The 15,420-nt window shown below is 53.0% G+C and overlaps 1 protein-coding gene across 1 annotated transcript in view; it reads right to left on the bottom strand.

The window, feature by feature from the left end:
* Positions 1-3,355: 3,355 nt before the first annotated feature.
* Positions 3,356-15,420, bottom strand: part of LOC119222468 (metabotropic glutamate receptor 7-like) — a 44,128-nt gene continuing 32,063 nt past the window's right edge. The window contains exons 7-10 of the mRNA XM_037479167.2: positions 13,402-13,541; positions 9,584-10,519; positions 5,970-6,222; positions 3,356-3,490 (exon numbers count right to left, since the gene is read on the bottom strand). Coding sequence (XP_037335064.2) covers positions 3,441-3,490; positions 5,970-6,222; positions 9,584-10,519; positions 13,402-13,541 — 1,379 coding nt within the window. The 3' untranslated portion in view covers positions 3,356-3,440. The remainder of the gene's footprint in view (positions 3,491-5,969; positions 6,223-9,583; positions 10,520-13,401; positions 13,542-15,420) is intronic.

The raw sequence follows: 15,420 nt of genomic DNA, 5'->3' as shown, positions 1-15,420 counted from the left end.
CACGTTTCACAGATTAACAGAGGACCTGATCTCTCGCCATTCGAGACCAACGCGGGTCTTTGGTGCCGTCGTGAGGAAATTCAGTCGAGTCATCTTCGGCTGTTGTTGCGGTCCATTACCTCCGTGGTGCAGATACATAATGGATGCGGCCTTTGGGGGGAGTTCGATCAAATGGAAAGTGCTCCGTCGCTGAGAAATGAGACGAATCCTCGGCGACGTGGTCGTGTGCCGCAGAATTCTAACTGAACTCAATCATCACATGTTGGAGGGTTTAAGGGCCTGACTTAGGATTACTTTTTGTGTCTCTCTTCCTCAGCTAGTCATTGCTGCCCCCCCCCCCCCGCCCCCCAGGTGTCTCCCTGTCTGTGATTGGCAGTGATGTGCGATGTGAACACGCCTTGTTTACGCCGCGCAGCTTTCAGTTACATTTCACAGCCGCCACTTATCTGTGTGTCAAATGCACCCCTCCTTCAGACGGGGGGGGGCGGGGCGTCTGAACGCAGCCTGAAGCGTAACAAGTGTGCAACATATCCAGCAAATGCAGCAGTCTTCAAGGATTTTGTATTGTAGAGGAGGGGGGGGGGGCAGACGATTATTTGGAGGAGCATTTGTCTCAGTCAGCCGTCTTAATAACGCAGCTCATCCAAGGAGTCATTTTCAAATAATCATTAACTGGAGACGGGCCGGTGGGGGGGGGGGGGGGGGGGGTTGGATGTTGAAGAGATGAGCTGGGGAGACAGCGGGTGGGTGGGGGTGGGGGTGTATGACAGTTCCTACAGCCGAGGCGACACTAAATCCCCCAGCCAGAGATAAGTGAAGATAAAGCAGGTGACGGAGCTAATTGTGACCTGTCAGAATCCATATCTCTAACGCATTTTCTCCACCCCCCCCCGGGAGTAAAAGTGGTGAGAGACCACGGAATAAATACAAGGAGACACTAATGTAATGAGAATGATGCCTGGTCTCTTCGGCTGATTAAAAATGCAATAAGGCTGCAGCAGGAAAGCCACTCAGTCACTGTGCAGTTGGGCAGAGGCAGGAAGTATGTAGGTCCATGACCCCCCCCTGAGACGAGCCAGCCCCTGCTGACCCCTACACTAACCCATTCACGTAAAGAGAGAGAGAGAGAACGGGGGCAAGCAAACATCGTGATGCTCTTGTCCTGTAGGACGTGGTCCCGGGCCCACGAGGAGAGGTGGAGGTCACGATGTCTCACCAACGCGCAACATCCAAGCGTCTCCTGGCTCGGGTTCCTCAGAGCTGAGTGCACAAGTGGATGGTAGAAAACAGACAGCTTCATAAGGGGGGGGGGGGGGGGGGGTTGTCTCCATACAGCCTTCCTTATGTCAGCCCTCAGTTGGTCTCTGACGGGAAGCAGATAAGCTTTCACTCCGGCTGGAGTTGGATAATTGGACATTTATGGAGAGATAGGAAAGCCGGGGGCCCAGGAGCCCGTGAAACAGAAGATAATCGAGACTCTGCATCCGTAAATTGTCTGTGAAAGAGCGCGTCAGGAGTTTTGACAAGATAAGAGAGGCCTACTCCAACTGAAAGAGGACGGAAACGCGTCCCTCCAGATGTCCCGACCCGTTTCCCTCCGGCCACAGAGCCTCCCTCTCGGATCGTCCTGGTGGAGGCCCCAGACCACCAGGACGGAGCGGGTGGAGCCCTCTGAGGTCCCTACAAGCAGACCCTCTTGCTTACGAGGTCCCTTCTCATCTAAAGGTTGCGTCTCTCATTTATTCTCCGCTTTGTGTCAACATCCAGAACCCTACGGCGGCGCCGACGGAGGAGAGAGGCTCGTCCTGATCATCCTCGGCTGTGGGCAACAGAAAAAATGACAGACTGCGCGAATGAGAAGTGACGACCATCTGGTCCCTGGAGAAAAGTCTCCTTCTCACAGACAACAACAACCAGGAGAGGAATCGCCGTCTCTCGGCCCGTCCATCACTGGCGTCCATCACTGGCGGAGCAGAAGTCTCTCACGCGTGGCCCAGCCGTGATTTTATACCATAATCAATATGGAATATAATAACATTCGGCTCGCAGGCGATGAAGAGCGGTGAAGAGCTGTGAAGAACGATGAAAAACGGTGAAGAGCAGTTAGCTGGCCAACGGTCGGCCATCAGCGGGACAAATTGATCTGACGTGTTCTATTATTCATGGGGGGGGGGGAGGGGGGGGAGGGGGATTGGTGGTGAGACTTGAAAGGAGCCACAGCAAAGGGGGGGGGGGGCAGACAGAGACAGAGGGCGAGAAGAGGTGTCCCCCCCCCACTACCCGGGTCTCGCGTCCTTTGCGTGACCACAACAGCACATTTCGGATCAACAGCTGGTGATTTAATGATTCTTTTTGCTCAGAAAGGAGGAGGACGATCCGTCTGCTTTAGTTGTATAAAAGATAACAAAATGATTTATTACATGTTGATAGTTTGACAGACATCACAACATTCTTGCATGATTGCTCTGGTAGTAATGCGTCTCACACCATAGCATATTAGTACGAAACTATATAAAACAAGCATGCGTGCAGATACAGAGTGTGTGTGTGTGTGTGGGGGGGGGGGGGGGTTCAACAACAGATTAAAGCCATATTCTGTCACTTAATGATGAAGTTCAGCTCAGGTAAAGAAAAACAAGCGGCAGAAAGATGCTGAAGATTATCATCATTTTCAGAATTTATTCACCTTTTTTTTTTTCTTGTTGTTTCTTCTCTGGTTTACATCGAATAGAACAGACACACTGGCACATGCAAAGTGAACACTTTGTGGTGCTTCTCATTACCATCCAAATCCAATTCCAACAAAGAACGGGTATATCTAGTTTTGTACTCCAAACATGAAAAATACTCTCCCATATTTACAAAAAAATATATATACTTACAATGTCCATCACTGTGACACAACAACCGCCGGGAAGCGACTCGAGTAACGTCAGTAACACAAAGAGCTGCACGAGTTCATGGGAATGAAATCAGCTGCAAGAAAAGGAGGCACAGAATAAAATCACTGAAACAATACAGAACAGAAACGAGGGGGGGGGGGGCACAGAGAATATGGCTTTAACGACACTTCAAAGGAAAGCAGATCCACTGTCCCCTTCTTTTGTGATTTTTTTTTTTTTTTTTTTGGTTCCTCGTGGTTTGTCCTCGTTCACAGTGACCCTTCAGCAGGCGAGTCGTTCTCCATCAGAGGGGCCACGAGGTGGTGGGGTGGGAGGGGGGGGGGGGACATACAGTCTTGGGGCCCTCCGTGGGGAAGTCCCGTTTCGGGGCAGGATGGAGGTCCAGGGGTGCACCGTCACTACGGGTGGTGCCACGATGCCTGCTCTCCTCTCCTCCCCCCCCCCCCCCCCCCCCCCCCCCCCCCGCCGCCGCCTCCCTTTTTGTTTTTCTCCAAAAATCACAGATAAAAGGACGGCATTCTCTTTTTCTCGAGCGGATCAGATCCTGAGGTTGTTGTAGCTCACATATGTTTTCTTGGTGGCTTGACCTGAGAACAGAGTGAACAAAAATACATATTAAGGTTTTTACTTTGAGACTCTGCTCAAACCACACAAGTAACACAACAACAATAAAATACAATAAAGGAAAAGCATCTTGAGTTGGTAAACTGCGTCCTGCTGCGCTGAGCCTCCTTTTTCACCAGCTGGGTTCAATCAGTCGCAGTGTTTTCTGTATCATTTCAAATCACAAAGCCCCCGTGTGCAGCCTTAGTTTCTATTTTCAGATGTTAACTAGCGGTTAAAAAAAGAAAAACACCACACGAGCGAGCACACAACAAACACTAGGGGATGCAATGTGATCCCGGCCTGAATGGATCGCCATGGAAACGTATCAGAATGTGGCTGAGTGCCTAGGTGCTGTGTGTGTGTGTGTGTCTGTGTGTCTGTGCGCGTATCCTCATGAGAAACAGCTTCCAGCCTTCAGAGTGAAGGCATTTGCGGCAAAAAAAAAAGATAAATAAGAGGCGGTTTTAGGGTTAAGACCGAGGTCATGTGATCAGCCGGCCGGCGCCGGGAACCAGGACGGGTTCCTTGAAGAGTGACCATGTGAACCTTTTCAAATTGTTTTTAATCGGAGACGTTGCTATAAATTCTCATTCCACTGCTTTAATGTTGCTATGGCAACCAGCTCTCGCGGACGTTGCAATTAAAGTCGCACCGTTTCTTTAAAGCCGGAGTTAATTTGGCCGGGAAGTATGATGAATAAAAGATTAGGGAATGTACAGCAGATTCTGGCTGTTAACTAACAGGATTAAATGTGTGTGTGTGTGTGTAAAAACATACACCAATGTCCTAATTTGTGTTTATTGGTCTCCTACAGCTTCTCTTTCTGCCCCGTTCTCCGTCCTCATTGGAGCTGATCCGTAAAGCTTCCTCACATCCTCCACGTCGGGGGGGGGGGGGGGGGGGGGGGGGGGGGGGGGGAGGGGAGGGGGAGGGGGTGAAGCATTTCCAGCCCGCTGTGATCGGGGAGGATCTTCAGGAGGCGTAACCATGACGATATCACGCCGCTGTAGGACTCCTAACTTCTAATGCTCTTAATCCCATAAATCACTCCAGTGAGTCATCTGCCACTGGGCTGATGGGCCCTGAAAGGGGGGTGTTTGCCGCTCTGATGGTTACAGGGATTGACGGACAGTCTCTGGGGACAGTCGAGGCACAGTTCAGGTTAGGAGGGGGGGGGGCGGTCATGCACATAAATTCGCCATTAATAAATGTCACTTCTCCTGCCGCTGAAAAGAAGAAGGGAGAGGAGGTGAGAGTGTGCTGGGGAGGGGGGGTGAGGGGGGGAGACGAGAAGACATCGGTGTCGGGGAGACAGAAGGTGAGAGACTCACACGGAGCGAATGACGCGCTGCACTTTCGGGACGGGCCTCGCTGCCCCCCTCTAACCCCCCGGGGACTTTAGACACGTTGCTGCGACAGATGTGAAGGTTTCAGCCTCGATGCTCACTGAGCCAGATGTGTGCAGCAAAGGATACGTCGCCATCATCCCCTGATACACTGCATCAGCCCTCTGATTCACACACACACACACACACACACACACACACACACTCACTCACTCACTCACTCACTCACTATTTGGCTCCCGACAGACACGGGTGAGGACTGTTGGGAGCATCGCATTATAGGTGGAATTCCGTGGGGGGGGGGGGGGGGGGGGGGTTGTAGGGGCGGGGGCACCTGTGGGTGCTCCCCACAGGTCGCTCCGTGTGATTAGAAGCGCCGCGGGGGAGGAAGCTGTTGACGTGCAGGAGCTGTCAATCATCTCATCTTCCTCCTGACATGTCGCGAGAGAGCAAAGAGCTTCCATGGCAACGATGGTCCAAATTCAAGATGAAACCGGTTTCACGTGGTGCTGCTTATCGCTCCAAACAAACGCCGCGCCCCCCCCCCCCCCCCCCGTTACTTAGTATTATCGTGCTCTTCAGATGAAGAGGGGAGTCATTAGCACAAAAACCACTTCATCAGGAGCCTGAGGATGACATCAGCCGCCCCCCAATCAAACCACTGGAATGGCACTGTGTGGCTCCAGAAGCACGAGGAGGAGGAGAACCACGTCTCATTCGCCCCTCCCTGGGTCAGCGCCCCCCCCCAGCACGAACATGTGTTCACATGCAGATCTCCCGTCCTCATCTTTATTAACTCGTCGCAGACTGGGATCCAGAAATAGTTGTTTTATGACAAACGTCTGCATAATGTGGCTCCGCCATAAATATTACAAACCTGACCTTTGAAGCCCCCCCCCCCATAAATGTGCTTGGCTCTTGGTGCATGAGGATCATGCAACCTTCAGAGGATGACCTGGTCTACTGGTGTCATTCTAATGGACATTTGGGACTCTATTTACAGGAAGAAGTCAGAAGGAGCTTTTTTCCATTTCTCACGGCGCGCACACACACGTGCGCACGTTTCTCCTCTTGTGCACGTGACCTTTTGGGGCCCCGTCGGGCCCTCACTTACTCATGGGGTCGGCGGCGGGGGTCTCGCACAGCTCCGTCTTGGCCTCGCCGTTGGGCCTCTCGCTGGGCTTCTGGGACAGACGCGACGACATGGTGGCCGCCGTGACCACGGCCTTGAAGCTGCGCTTCCTCTTCTGCACGTTCATCTCGGGGTGGAAGATGATGATGTAGACCTTGGGCATGTAGAGCATGCCCAGTGCCACCGAGGCACTGAGGTTCATGGAGATGGTCAGCGTGGTCGTCTGAATGTACAGCTGGGAGGAAACGGGAGGAAACGGGATTCGTGTCAATAGGAAGAACGACGCGCTCATTCACCCAATGAGGGCTCAACGTCTGTGGCATGTCACTGTAGAGACCCCCCCCCCTCCTTAAAGTAAATATTCATCTACTGCTATTATTATTTATATTTCTGTATATTTTATTAATAGACCAAATAATAACCAGCGCCGCATAACTGAACATGAGAGAAACTGAATAACGACATGCAAACAACAGATAATTCTATTCAATGACATTTTTTGGGAGGGTAATCTTACATGAACAGATATGCAACATGGGGGCGGGGGTTGAGGGGGTGTGTGTGGGGGGGGGGGGGGGGGGGCAGTCATGCGAATAGTAACAATAATCCAGCAGCGTTTATTAAAGCCTGACCTGCAGCTACTCAGTCGATCGGGGAGGGCTGGAGCGTGTTAAGGACGGCGAGCACCCTCACGCAACCTCCTCCATCGCCGCATCCCCCCCCCCCCCCCCCCCCATGCAACATCTCTCATCTCAACCACTCGCGTATTCATCTAAATTCATCCGACCCAGCGAGCGGCTTCGTCCCTCTGGCTCCGCTGCCTTTAGAGGCGCGCGAGAGCCCCACCGGAGCAGGGGGGGGGCAAAGGTTATTCACAGGATTGAGGCCGTTCATGGGAGCCTCGCGCAGGTCGTCTCCTCGGCGCCACGCCTCTGCCTGTGATGTGTGGTAATCGCGAGCTTACGTAACCCCCCGTTTTAGGTTGACACGAGTTTCAGAGCGACTTCATCAGGCTGAGAGGTCGGCGAGTGCAGCACTTCAGCACGCAAGAGCCTGTTCGGCTCCTTTTGTCATTTAAGGCCTCGGGGGGGGGGGGCACTTGTGGCTTCGAGAGCAGCCCGAAGCCCTCCTCCCTAATCGGAGGCCGCTGGAGGAGCAGCGAGGTTTTTTTACGGGACTCATTGTGACGCCTTTGCCTCCCGATCGTCGCGCTGCCCGCCGCCATCGGCCTCTTCGTCCCCGCGCCTCCTCCTGCAGAGGCAACCATCTGGCGGGCGCGCCGTGCATTCAGAACCGCGTGAGCACCACCAGCTGCAGGGAGAGCCGTGAGGTTATCTCCCCCCCCCCCCCCTCTCTGGTGTGGGAGTCGTGAATTCGCAGCTTCTGCTGCGGAGATGATTTGGAGAGAGCGATCAAGCGGAAGAGGATCGCAGCTCGCACCTTGTGGTACGTGGTAACCACGGCAACGCTACACAGTTTGGTCGGAGCGAGCTTTGGATGAGTTCCCCCCCAGAACCGGAACCGACTTCCTCCCACTCAAGTGTGTGGAGACTTTTCTTCATTCCCACACAGACCAGAAGCCCTCCTTCCCCTCGCCGCTGATCACCGAGGGCGAGTTCTCCGCGCCGCCAATCCGACGAGAGCCTGACCCAAATTTCTCCCCGACCCAACTCAAATGTTTAGCTTTCCACACAGCATCCATAATTGAATCCTGTTGCTTTAACATAAATAAATACATGAAGTCGTTTTTTCCCCAACTGCTCGGCAACTTCTCTATTTATAGCCGCGGTGATGTTTTATTAACGGCCTCATCGAGACCCAAAATCAAACGGCTGCTCTGGAGTTTTGCATCTCTTTGACGAGCCAACTGGCAGCGTGCAGCCACGACCAGGACATGTCTTCCATTTAGACAAAAAGCTGCTGAGGGTAATCCTCCTAATTATGCCCACCAGGGATGTACTTACTGCAAAGGCAATTTAGTCGGGTACGGGCTGAGTACTGTAGATGTACACAGCGATAAGGACTCCGTTCACTAAGTGACGATTAGGAGGCTCTCGGCGGCGCCGGAGAAGGCCTCGGGTAATGGGTCCACGGGATCGGCCTCCTCTCCACTACACCGACCGCCATGGAGGTACATTTGATATAAAACCTTCTCTCCGTTACGCAGCAGCCAGCCGGGGGCCGCTTGAGGTTCGGCGTCCCGTGTGTGTGTCGCTCTAATAAAGAAGTCAGCGCTGAAAGGGCCCCGAATTCCATTGGTGCCGCATTTTTGGTCCAAGCGAGACGATGGCGAGATGGGAAGATGGTTAAATGCATGGGTGAATAGATTTAGTGGACGGACAGACGGATGATTGATGGAAGGGTAAATAGGATGGATGGACAGGTTGGTTGGATGGACACGCAGAAGAGGAGTTGAATGCGTTTGCTTAGCATTTAAAGGTTGGAGCATTATAGGACGCTGTTGGCTCACTTTGGCATCACTTTGTGAATGAATTATTTACCTGTACTCATAAAGACTCGCTGTTCAACTGGCGAACACAAAGGCTTTGTGACTCCGAGTGTCCCCCAAAACTCTTACACCTGACTGCATCTAAAACATTTTAAAACCAGGCCCCACTCCACGTATTCCAACCGACTCAGTAACTGTCGAGTCCAACTCCCGTGTTTTTTTGAGAGAGAGACGCGGCGGCGTTCCTCTTTTACCTGGTGGAAGCTGGAATGAACAAGTGAGTCATTACTAATGAATGGTGGCGGCGCGCTCTCCCTTCAAAGGGGCTCGTGGGCACAGGAGACAACTTACAAGAATCTAAGTGGTTCCATGCGCGTGAGGTGTGTTCGTTTTGTGCCAGGGAAGCTCTCCTTTAGGCATGACTGAATGTGGGGGGGGATGTTTTATTATGTCTCCATCTCATTTGATCATAATCCCGCTCGGGTGCTCGGGTCACGGATGTCACCGGTAAGAGATTTCTCGTGTTCTGTTCAGTGTAGTTTGCAGTCACGTACATTCTGTTTGATCATTTTTGTCTTTGTCATGTGACTCGAGCGGTGCGTTTGATTCGCAGGGCGAAGGGGTTGGGTGGAAGCTCCGGATCTGAGTCTCACAGGTGTGGACCATGGGGACACGGCTTTAAGTCAAGAGAGAGAAGAGAGAGAAGCGACGGCCAAACAACAAACGGTCCTACAGCTCTCCATCCTTTTCGGGTGATAAGTGTCAGCTGGTTTGGGATAAATCTTTTCGATATTGGACAACCTGGGGTGAGCGAGCTTAGCCTCGCTGCACCCCGACGACAGCGCTGAGGCCTCCAGGGCGCCGAGGTGCGAGCCGGGAGGGAAGAAAGAGTTAACCCGCATAGAGGGGAAAGCTAAACACATTACCGCCTCGCGAGCCGCCGCCAGTATCCTAATGAAGTCCTAATCGCTGCTGAGGGTGTGATTCATCTATGAAATCAGCAGCAAATGTCCCCCCCCCAACTCTCCCGCATCGCTCTCCAGGCGCTTCAGGGTTCTGGTACTTCCTCTCTGTGCTATTCCGGTCTGCGGTGGTCCTCCTATGGGCTCGGACCAGATGGAATGTTCCTGTGAGAGGAACGACTCACCTTCTCCGCCGACTGCGCCGTGCCAAAGAAAATGGGGATGAAGGCCAGCCAGACGATGCAGGTGGTGTACATGGTGAAGCCGATGGGCTTGGCCTCGTTGAAGTCCTCCGGCACGTCCCTCGTCTTGATGGCGTAGATGGTGCAGGTCACCATCAGCAGGATGCTGTAGCCCAGCGAGCAGATGATCTGCAGGTCCGTGATGTCGCACTTGAGCACGCCGCGCGCCAGCAGCGGGTTCACCGCCTTCTGCTCGTCGTAGTCGACGATGGTGTTGGGCGGGTCCACGGCGAACCACACCAGCACGCCCAGCAGCTGCACGCAGATCAGACTGGAAGTGATGGCGATCTGCGAGGTGGGGCTGATGAAGCGCGGCGCCGTGACTGTCTGCTTGCCCTGCTCGAAGATGCGGTAGATGCGGTTGGTCTTGGTGAGCAGCGCGGCGTAGCTGATGCACATGCCCAGGCCCAGGAAGATCCTGCGGAAGGCGCACACCGCCACGTCGGGCTTGGCGATCATCAGGAAGGTGATGATGTAGCACAGGAAGATGCCGGTGAGCAGCACGTAGCTCAGCTCGCGGCCCGACGCCCGCACGATGGGGGTGTCGTTGTGGCGCACGAACGTCGCCATGACAAAGCTGGTGGCGATGATGCCGAGCACGGCCAGGAAGACTGAGATGATGGCCCAGGCCGAGTGCCACTCCAGCTTGACGATGGGGATGGGCTGGCAGGCCGTCCGGTTGGGGTTGGGCCTCATGTTGTAGGCGCACAGGCGGCAGGAGGTCTCGTCGTACTGGTACTGGTAGCCGTCGCACAGCTCGCAGTGCCAGCAGCACGGCATGCCCTTCACCCTCTTCTTCCTCTCCCCGGTTTTGCAGGGCAGGCTGCACACCGAGATGGGCACCTCCTGCTCCCCATCCGGCCACTGCAGCTCCTCCAGCTGGTGGAGAGATGGCACACAGAGGGGTGGGGTTAGCGATGAGCGGAGGTATCGCTGAATGTGAAGAAGAATACCTGCGATTTAACACTCGCAACCGAGCCATCGATCCCTGGATTTTTCCTCGGCAGGACCAAAGTACAATGCAGGAAACAATTAAGCTAACGCAGTACATCTTTGCTCGAAAGTAATTGGAATCACCATGGCAACACATCCCACCTTCATTTACTGAGGTAAAAAATAATAATAATAATTGGGAGACTCAAAAGACATTATGTCTTAATGTTCTATCACTGAAGCTTGTGAGGTATGAAATATGTGGTTTTTAGAGTTTGCGGAGCTATTCCTGTATATGATCTCGGCATCAATGTGAGAGACGTGCAGTACAGAGACGCCGGAGAGCCGACTCCAGAAAAAGGCCCCGAGGTGTTTCATGGTTTAAACTTGCACTATAATCTCAATGCATAAGTCAGCCTTAAAAAAGCCACGAGGAAATGGAATCTTTAGGGCTCTTACATATTTCTCCGGGTTTTAAAAAAGCTTTCAGAATACTGTGAGCTGATCTTTTGATTTGGGATGAAAGTGTACTGATCCGCGGGTTTAAAAAGAAGACTCTCCAGTTTCACAGCGACGCACCAAAATAACCAGTTACCAATTAAGAGAAACAAAAAATAAAAAAATACACATTGCAGTAGTGGCTAAGCAGATTTAGTTTGATGTCATAATCAGCTCTAATATTATATAAGGATTTAAAAAGGTGCTCTCAGAGACGATGACATCATCAGGTGGCGTCGCATTAAACTAAATTGGAGGGGAACACCAGCTAAGCCCCCTGACGTGAAGGAACCCTGCGGAGCCTCAGAACCTGTCGAGAATTGATTTATTTTAACGCTTCTTCCGCTGTCCCACGTGTGGCCACAAGGGGCGCGTAACACGCAGTGCTGCCGGCAGGTGGACGCCGTCACGCTCCTCTACGGGTGGCGGCGATGCACCGAGAAGGCGAGCGGGAAGAAGACGCCGGCAGACTGTGCCTCTCAATACTACCGACATGTCTCAATAAATAGAACTTCTTACGCATCCCAGGGTGTTGTGCTGCACTGGGTCACATGCTGCAGTCATTGCCTCCCTGCACAGTGCTGCTTGGATGCAAACTGCATGCAGCAGCAGCAGCAGCACCAAGGGCAGCTGGAGATTCGCACCGAATGTAGAAATGGATTTGTAATGCAGTGGCGGAAGTAGATGCTCGACTAACGTGGCTTTGTGAATGTTTCATGAGGGAGAGCAGGTCCACAGAAGGACGCAGCGCAGCACAACTCCTGTTTACAGAACTACTCCGCCGGGGCCGATTGGTACCACCACCGTGTCCTTCCGTCAGAACACAGAGCTAATGTTAGCTTAGCTTGGGAAGACTAGAAGAGTGAGGAAACAGCCCCCCTGATGCAGAACCTCAAAAAGTTACTAATTGGCTTGTAGCATCTCATTTATTTAATCCATTAAATTAGAAACACAGCTAGTTGCCTGGCAGTGTCTCAGTCTGCTGCACAAAGCCCCCGTAAAGCCCCCACATGTCGTCTTTACACCTGCCTGTGCTGATCCAACGCACAACACACTAATTGGAGAGTTTTAGGAAAGCAGATCTGCTCACAGTGTGCCGCGTCTCCTCGGCCTCTTTCTTGGGTAGAAAAGGCCTGTTTTTGACCCAAAATGTCAAATGATTCCTCTGAGGTGGTGTCTTTGCTCGCTGTCCGTCTGGTGGTCTCCGTGGTGACGAATGGAATTCAACCCATCAAGAGCCGGCTGAACCCCGTCTCGCCACTCGAACCCGAAGCTCACGTTACACAAACAAAGACCTCCACAAGTATCATCACATGCAACTGGAATCTAAAAGCGCCGCCAATTACTGCAGGTACACAGCTACACACTGTGTGTGTGTGTGTGTGTGTGCCTGTGGGACTAATGTGTTGCATCTGCACCGTCTGGATAGATTATCATCTGCCATTTATCTGGGGGCACCGAGGTGCCATTTGTTATTTGGACAATGAATGGCTCTCCCTGGAAAACCTCCCGATTACACTGTGGAAACAGTAATGAGACCAACGGCTCTGTTGCCATGGAGACCGGAAGCACAGCGTTTCCTCGACACCTCGGACTCACGCGGCTGCCGTAGTTCTGCTCGGGTTCTTCATTTTAAGATGTTAATTAAAGCTTGGGGTTAAAGTGCAGGATAACCCCCCCCCCACCCCCCCCCCACGTGCTACGGTCGGATTGGGATATAATTGAGCCGTAGCAGCGTTTTTAGTTTGTACTCACACCAAAAAAAAGGCCACGTTGTTGTTCCATCCGATCGAGTTGAATTCTTCAACCTGAAAGCCATTATGTAAATGAGCTCATCTGCATGTGACGATTAACCGGAGGCACGTGCACGTGCACAGCGCTCGGCCTCGACCCTCCACAGAGCACGTGCACGTTAGAGAATGCGTTTGCCTTCGAGTGGAATGAAACTAGTTTTATTGTCTGCATGAATCCTGTGGGCCCTCTGTGGGGCCCTGAGATCTGTCAGAGCTCCACGCTCCTCCAGATACGTCTCCACCTCTGAATAAAGGCCTGTGTGGAGCTGCAGCATCAGTCGCAGGTGGAGACGTACTCAGGTGTGACTGAGTACCACCTCGCACACAGCTGTCTGCACATTTATGAATAACGTTTACACAATCTTATAACCAACACACACACACACACACACACCACGTTCTTCCACACACACACAGCCACGCACGCACACACGCACGCACACACAGCCACACACACACACACACCACGTTCTTCCACACACACACACACACACACACACACACACACACACACACACACGCACACATGGGTCGTACCCTGATCTGCAGGTTCTCCACCCAGTGTCCCACCACCTTGTACTCAGTGGTGGAGGAGTTGGTCAGCTGGAACTGGAACAAGTCGTAGCGGCCCGGGGCGTCTCCGTTTTTGTTGAACACGACCGAGGTGCCGGCGCTGCCTGCACACAGAGGGGGGAGGAGGGAGGGGGGGTGAGACATGGTGTCACAGCGTGCAGCACCTCTTCTAATAGGAAAGAAACCCGACCTTTTCACCCTCACAGGGGCGGGAGCTTTCATGGACTATGTTTACATTTACAAACACAATACCCCAATATTCAACCTTTTTGAGAGAAGGAAGCCCCCCCCCCCCCCAGCTGCTTCCTATGCAGCAGCACGGGGGCCTCTGGAGGAATTCATTTCCATATTCAGCGCATTGCTTGCTTCTACGACCTTGCATCACAAGAATCCTAATGAAACACCTCGTCGGGCCGTAAGCAATCACACAGTGGACAACAACAGGGTTGGGGGGGGTAAACAGGTCAGCCAAAGCATCCTACGGCCCCCATCTGCTCCCAGAGTGCTCAGCCTGTCTCAAGCAGAGTGAAGCATCACTAATTACTCGAAGAGGACGGACGGACACCTGAAAATGAATCTGCTTTTTCTCCTCTTTGAACGTGTGTTTGTCGCGGGGCTCGCCGGCCCTCCAGCCCCCCTCCCCCCCCGCCTTCACTAACCCCCCCCCGGAGTCGGAGGCAGATATGGCGTTGATGCCTGGCGGCGGTAAACGTTGAATGGCATTAATGGGGAGAAATAGGTTGTGCTGTATTTTCTCCACGAGGTCTGCTTTGCTGATGAGGTCGTCTCCGCTGCGTCTGACAGGAAGTCACCTGCGCGGCAGGCGGGGGCGCCGATGGAGATGTCATTTTTTTGAAATGGGACGGGGAGGTCGATGACACTCGCCGTGGCAATTAAGGACGGTAATAGCTGCGGCTATAAAAAGTCTAGAGGAAGGACCGGGAGCATATGTCCAGAGGCCGTGTGGGAGCAAGTCGCCCCTTGTATCTGGAACAGAGCTGGTGGCTTTTGGCCGGAGGGACGCGACACCTTTTCCCTTGTCCCTTTCAGCCCGGGAGGGAATTTCATCTCCTTCCAGCTTTTCCCTTCCAGGGACTTTTGTCATCGAGCATCCTCCAAAAGTTCCAGGCTCACAATGAGAGGACAAAGCAGACAGAACTGTGTCAGAATAAGTGGGGGCCGTTTGAATAAAACACCCAAATGTTCCTTTCTGACTTTGTGACCCCATTTGGCTTCATAAAAGTCGGTTTATGAGACCTTGAAGCCCTCCTCGCCGCCTGCTGTGCCGTGTGACGGCGCACATACGCCCCACGCCCCCCCCCTTTAACAACGCAGGTACAAATGAAGCAGAACAAAACGCCCTCGTGCTAAAGAATGAGAGGGAAAGTGTGGGAGGCACTCACTCCAAACGAGACAGGAGACTCGTTGACACGGTGAACAAAGACGCTGACAGGGTATCGACGACAACAACAACAACAACAACCCCCCCGCAGACAAACAAACACAAGCAGTCACTCAGGAAAGAGACACCAGTGACTCTAAACAAATAAATAAAGGGCTCTTTTCTGCTTCCTGTGGCTGAGAACTGAGACGCTGCAGAAGTGGCGCGGCGTGGGTGGACCGGGGGTCTACCGCTGGGTTCCTCTCGCATCATTATACTCCCCCCCCCCCCCAACCCCCCTTCCCTCCGTTTCCCTTTTCTTTGTCGGGGGCCTCTCACTCTTCAGCGGCGGGACTCGGATCAACAAAGGAGGCACTCGAACAGACATTAGCTCACAGGGTGACGTGCGTGGTTCCTGCCTTTCAAAACGCAACGAGGGGCACAACACGACGCGGGCACAGACACACAAAAGAAGGAAGAGGGTTTGGGGGGGGGGGGGGGGGGGGTCAGGCAGGGATCTTATTTTGAGCTCGGATTAAACAACCACGCTTTTCTCCGTCAGCGCCACAGCGAGGTGAATCATCCGCAGAAGCTGAGCATCA

Source organism: Pungitius pungitius, chromosome 1, assembly GCF_949316345.1.
Source record: "Pungitius pungitius chromosome 1, fPunPun2.1, whole genome shotgun sequence".
Classification (NCBI taxonomy): Eukaryota; Metazoa; Chordata; class Actinopteri; order Perciformes; family Gasterosteidae; genus Pungitius; species Pungitius pungitius.
The sequence above is the reverse complement of the archived record's forward strand: the minus strand, read 5'-3'. Positions and strand labels throughout refer to the sequence as shown.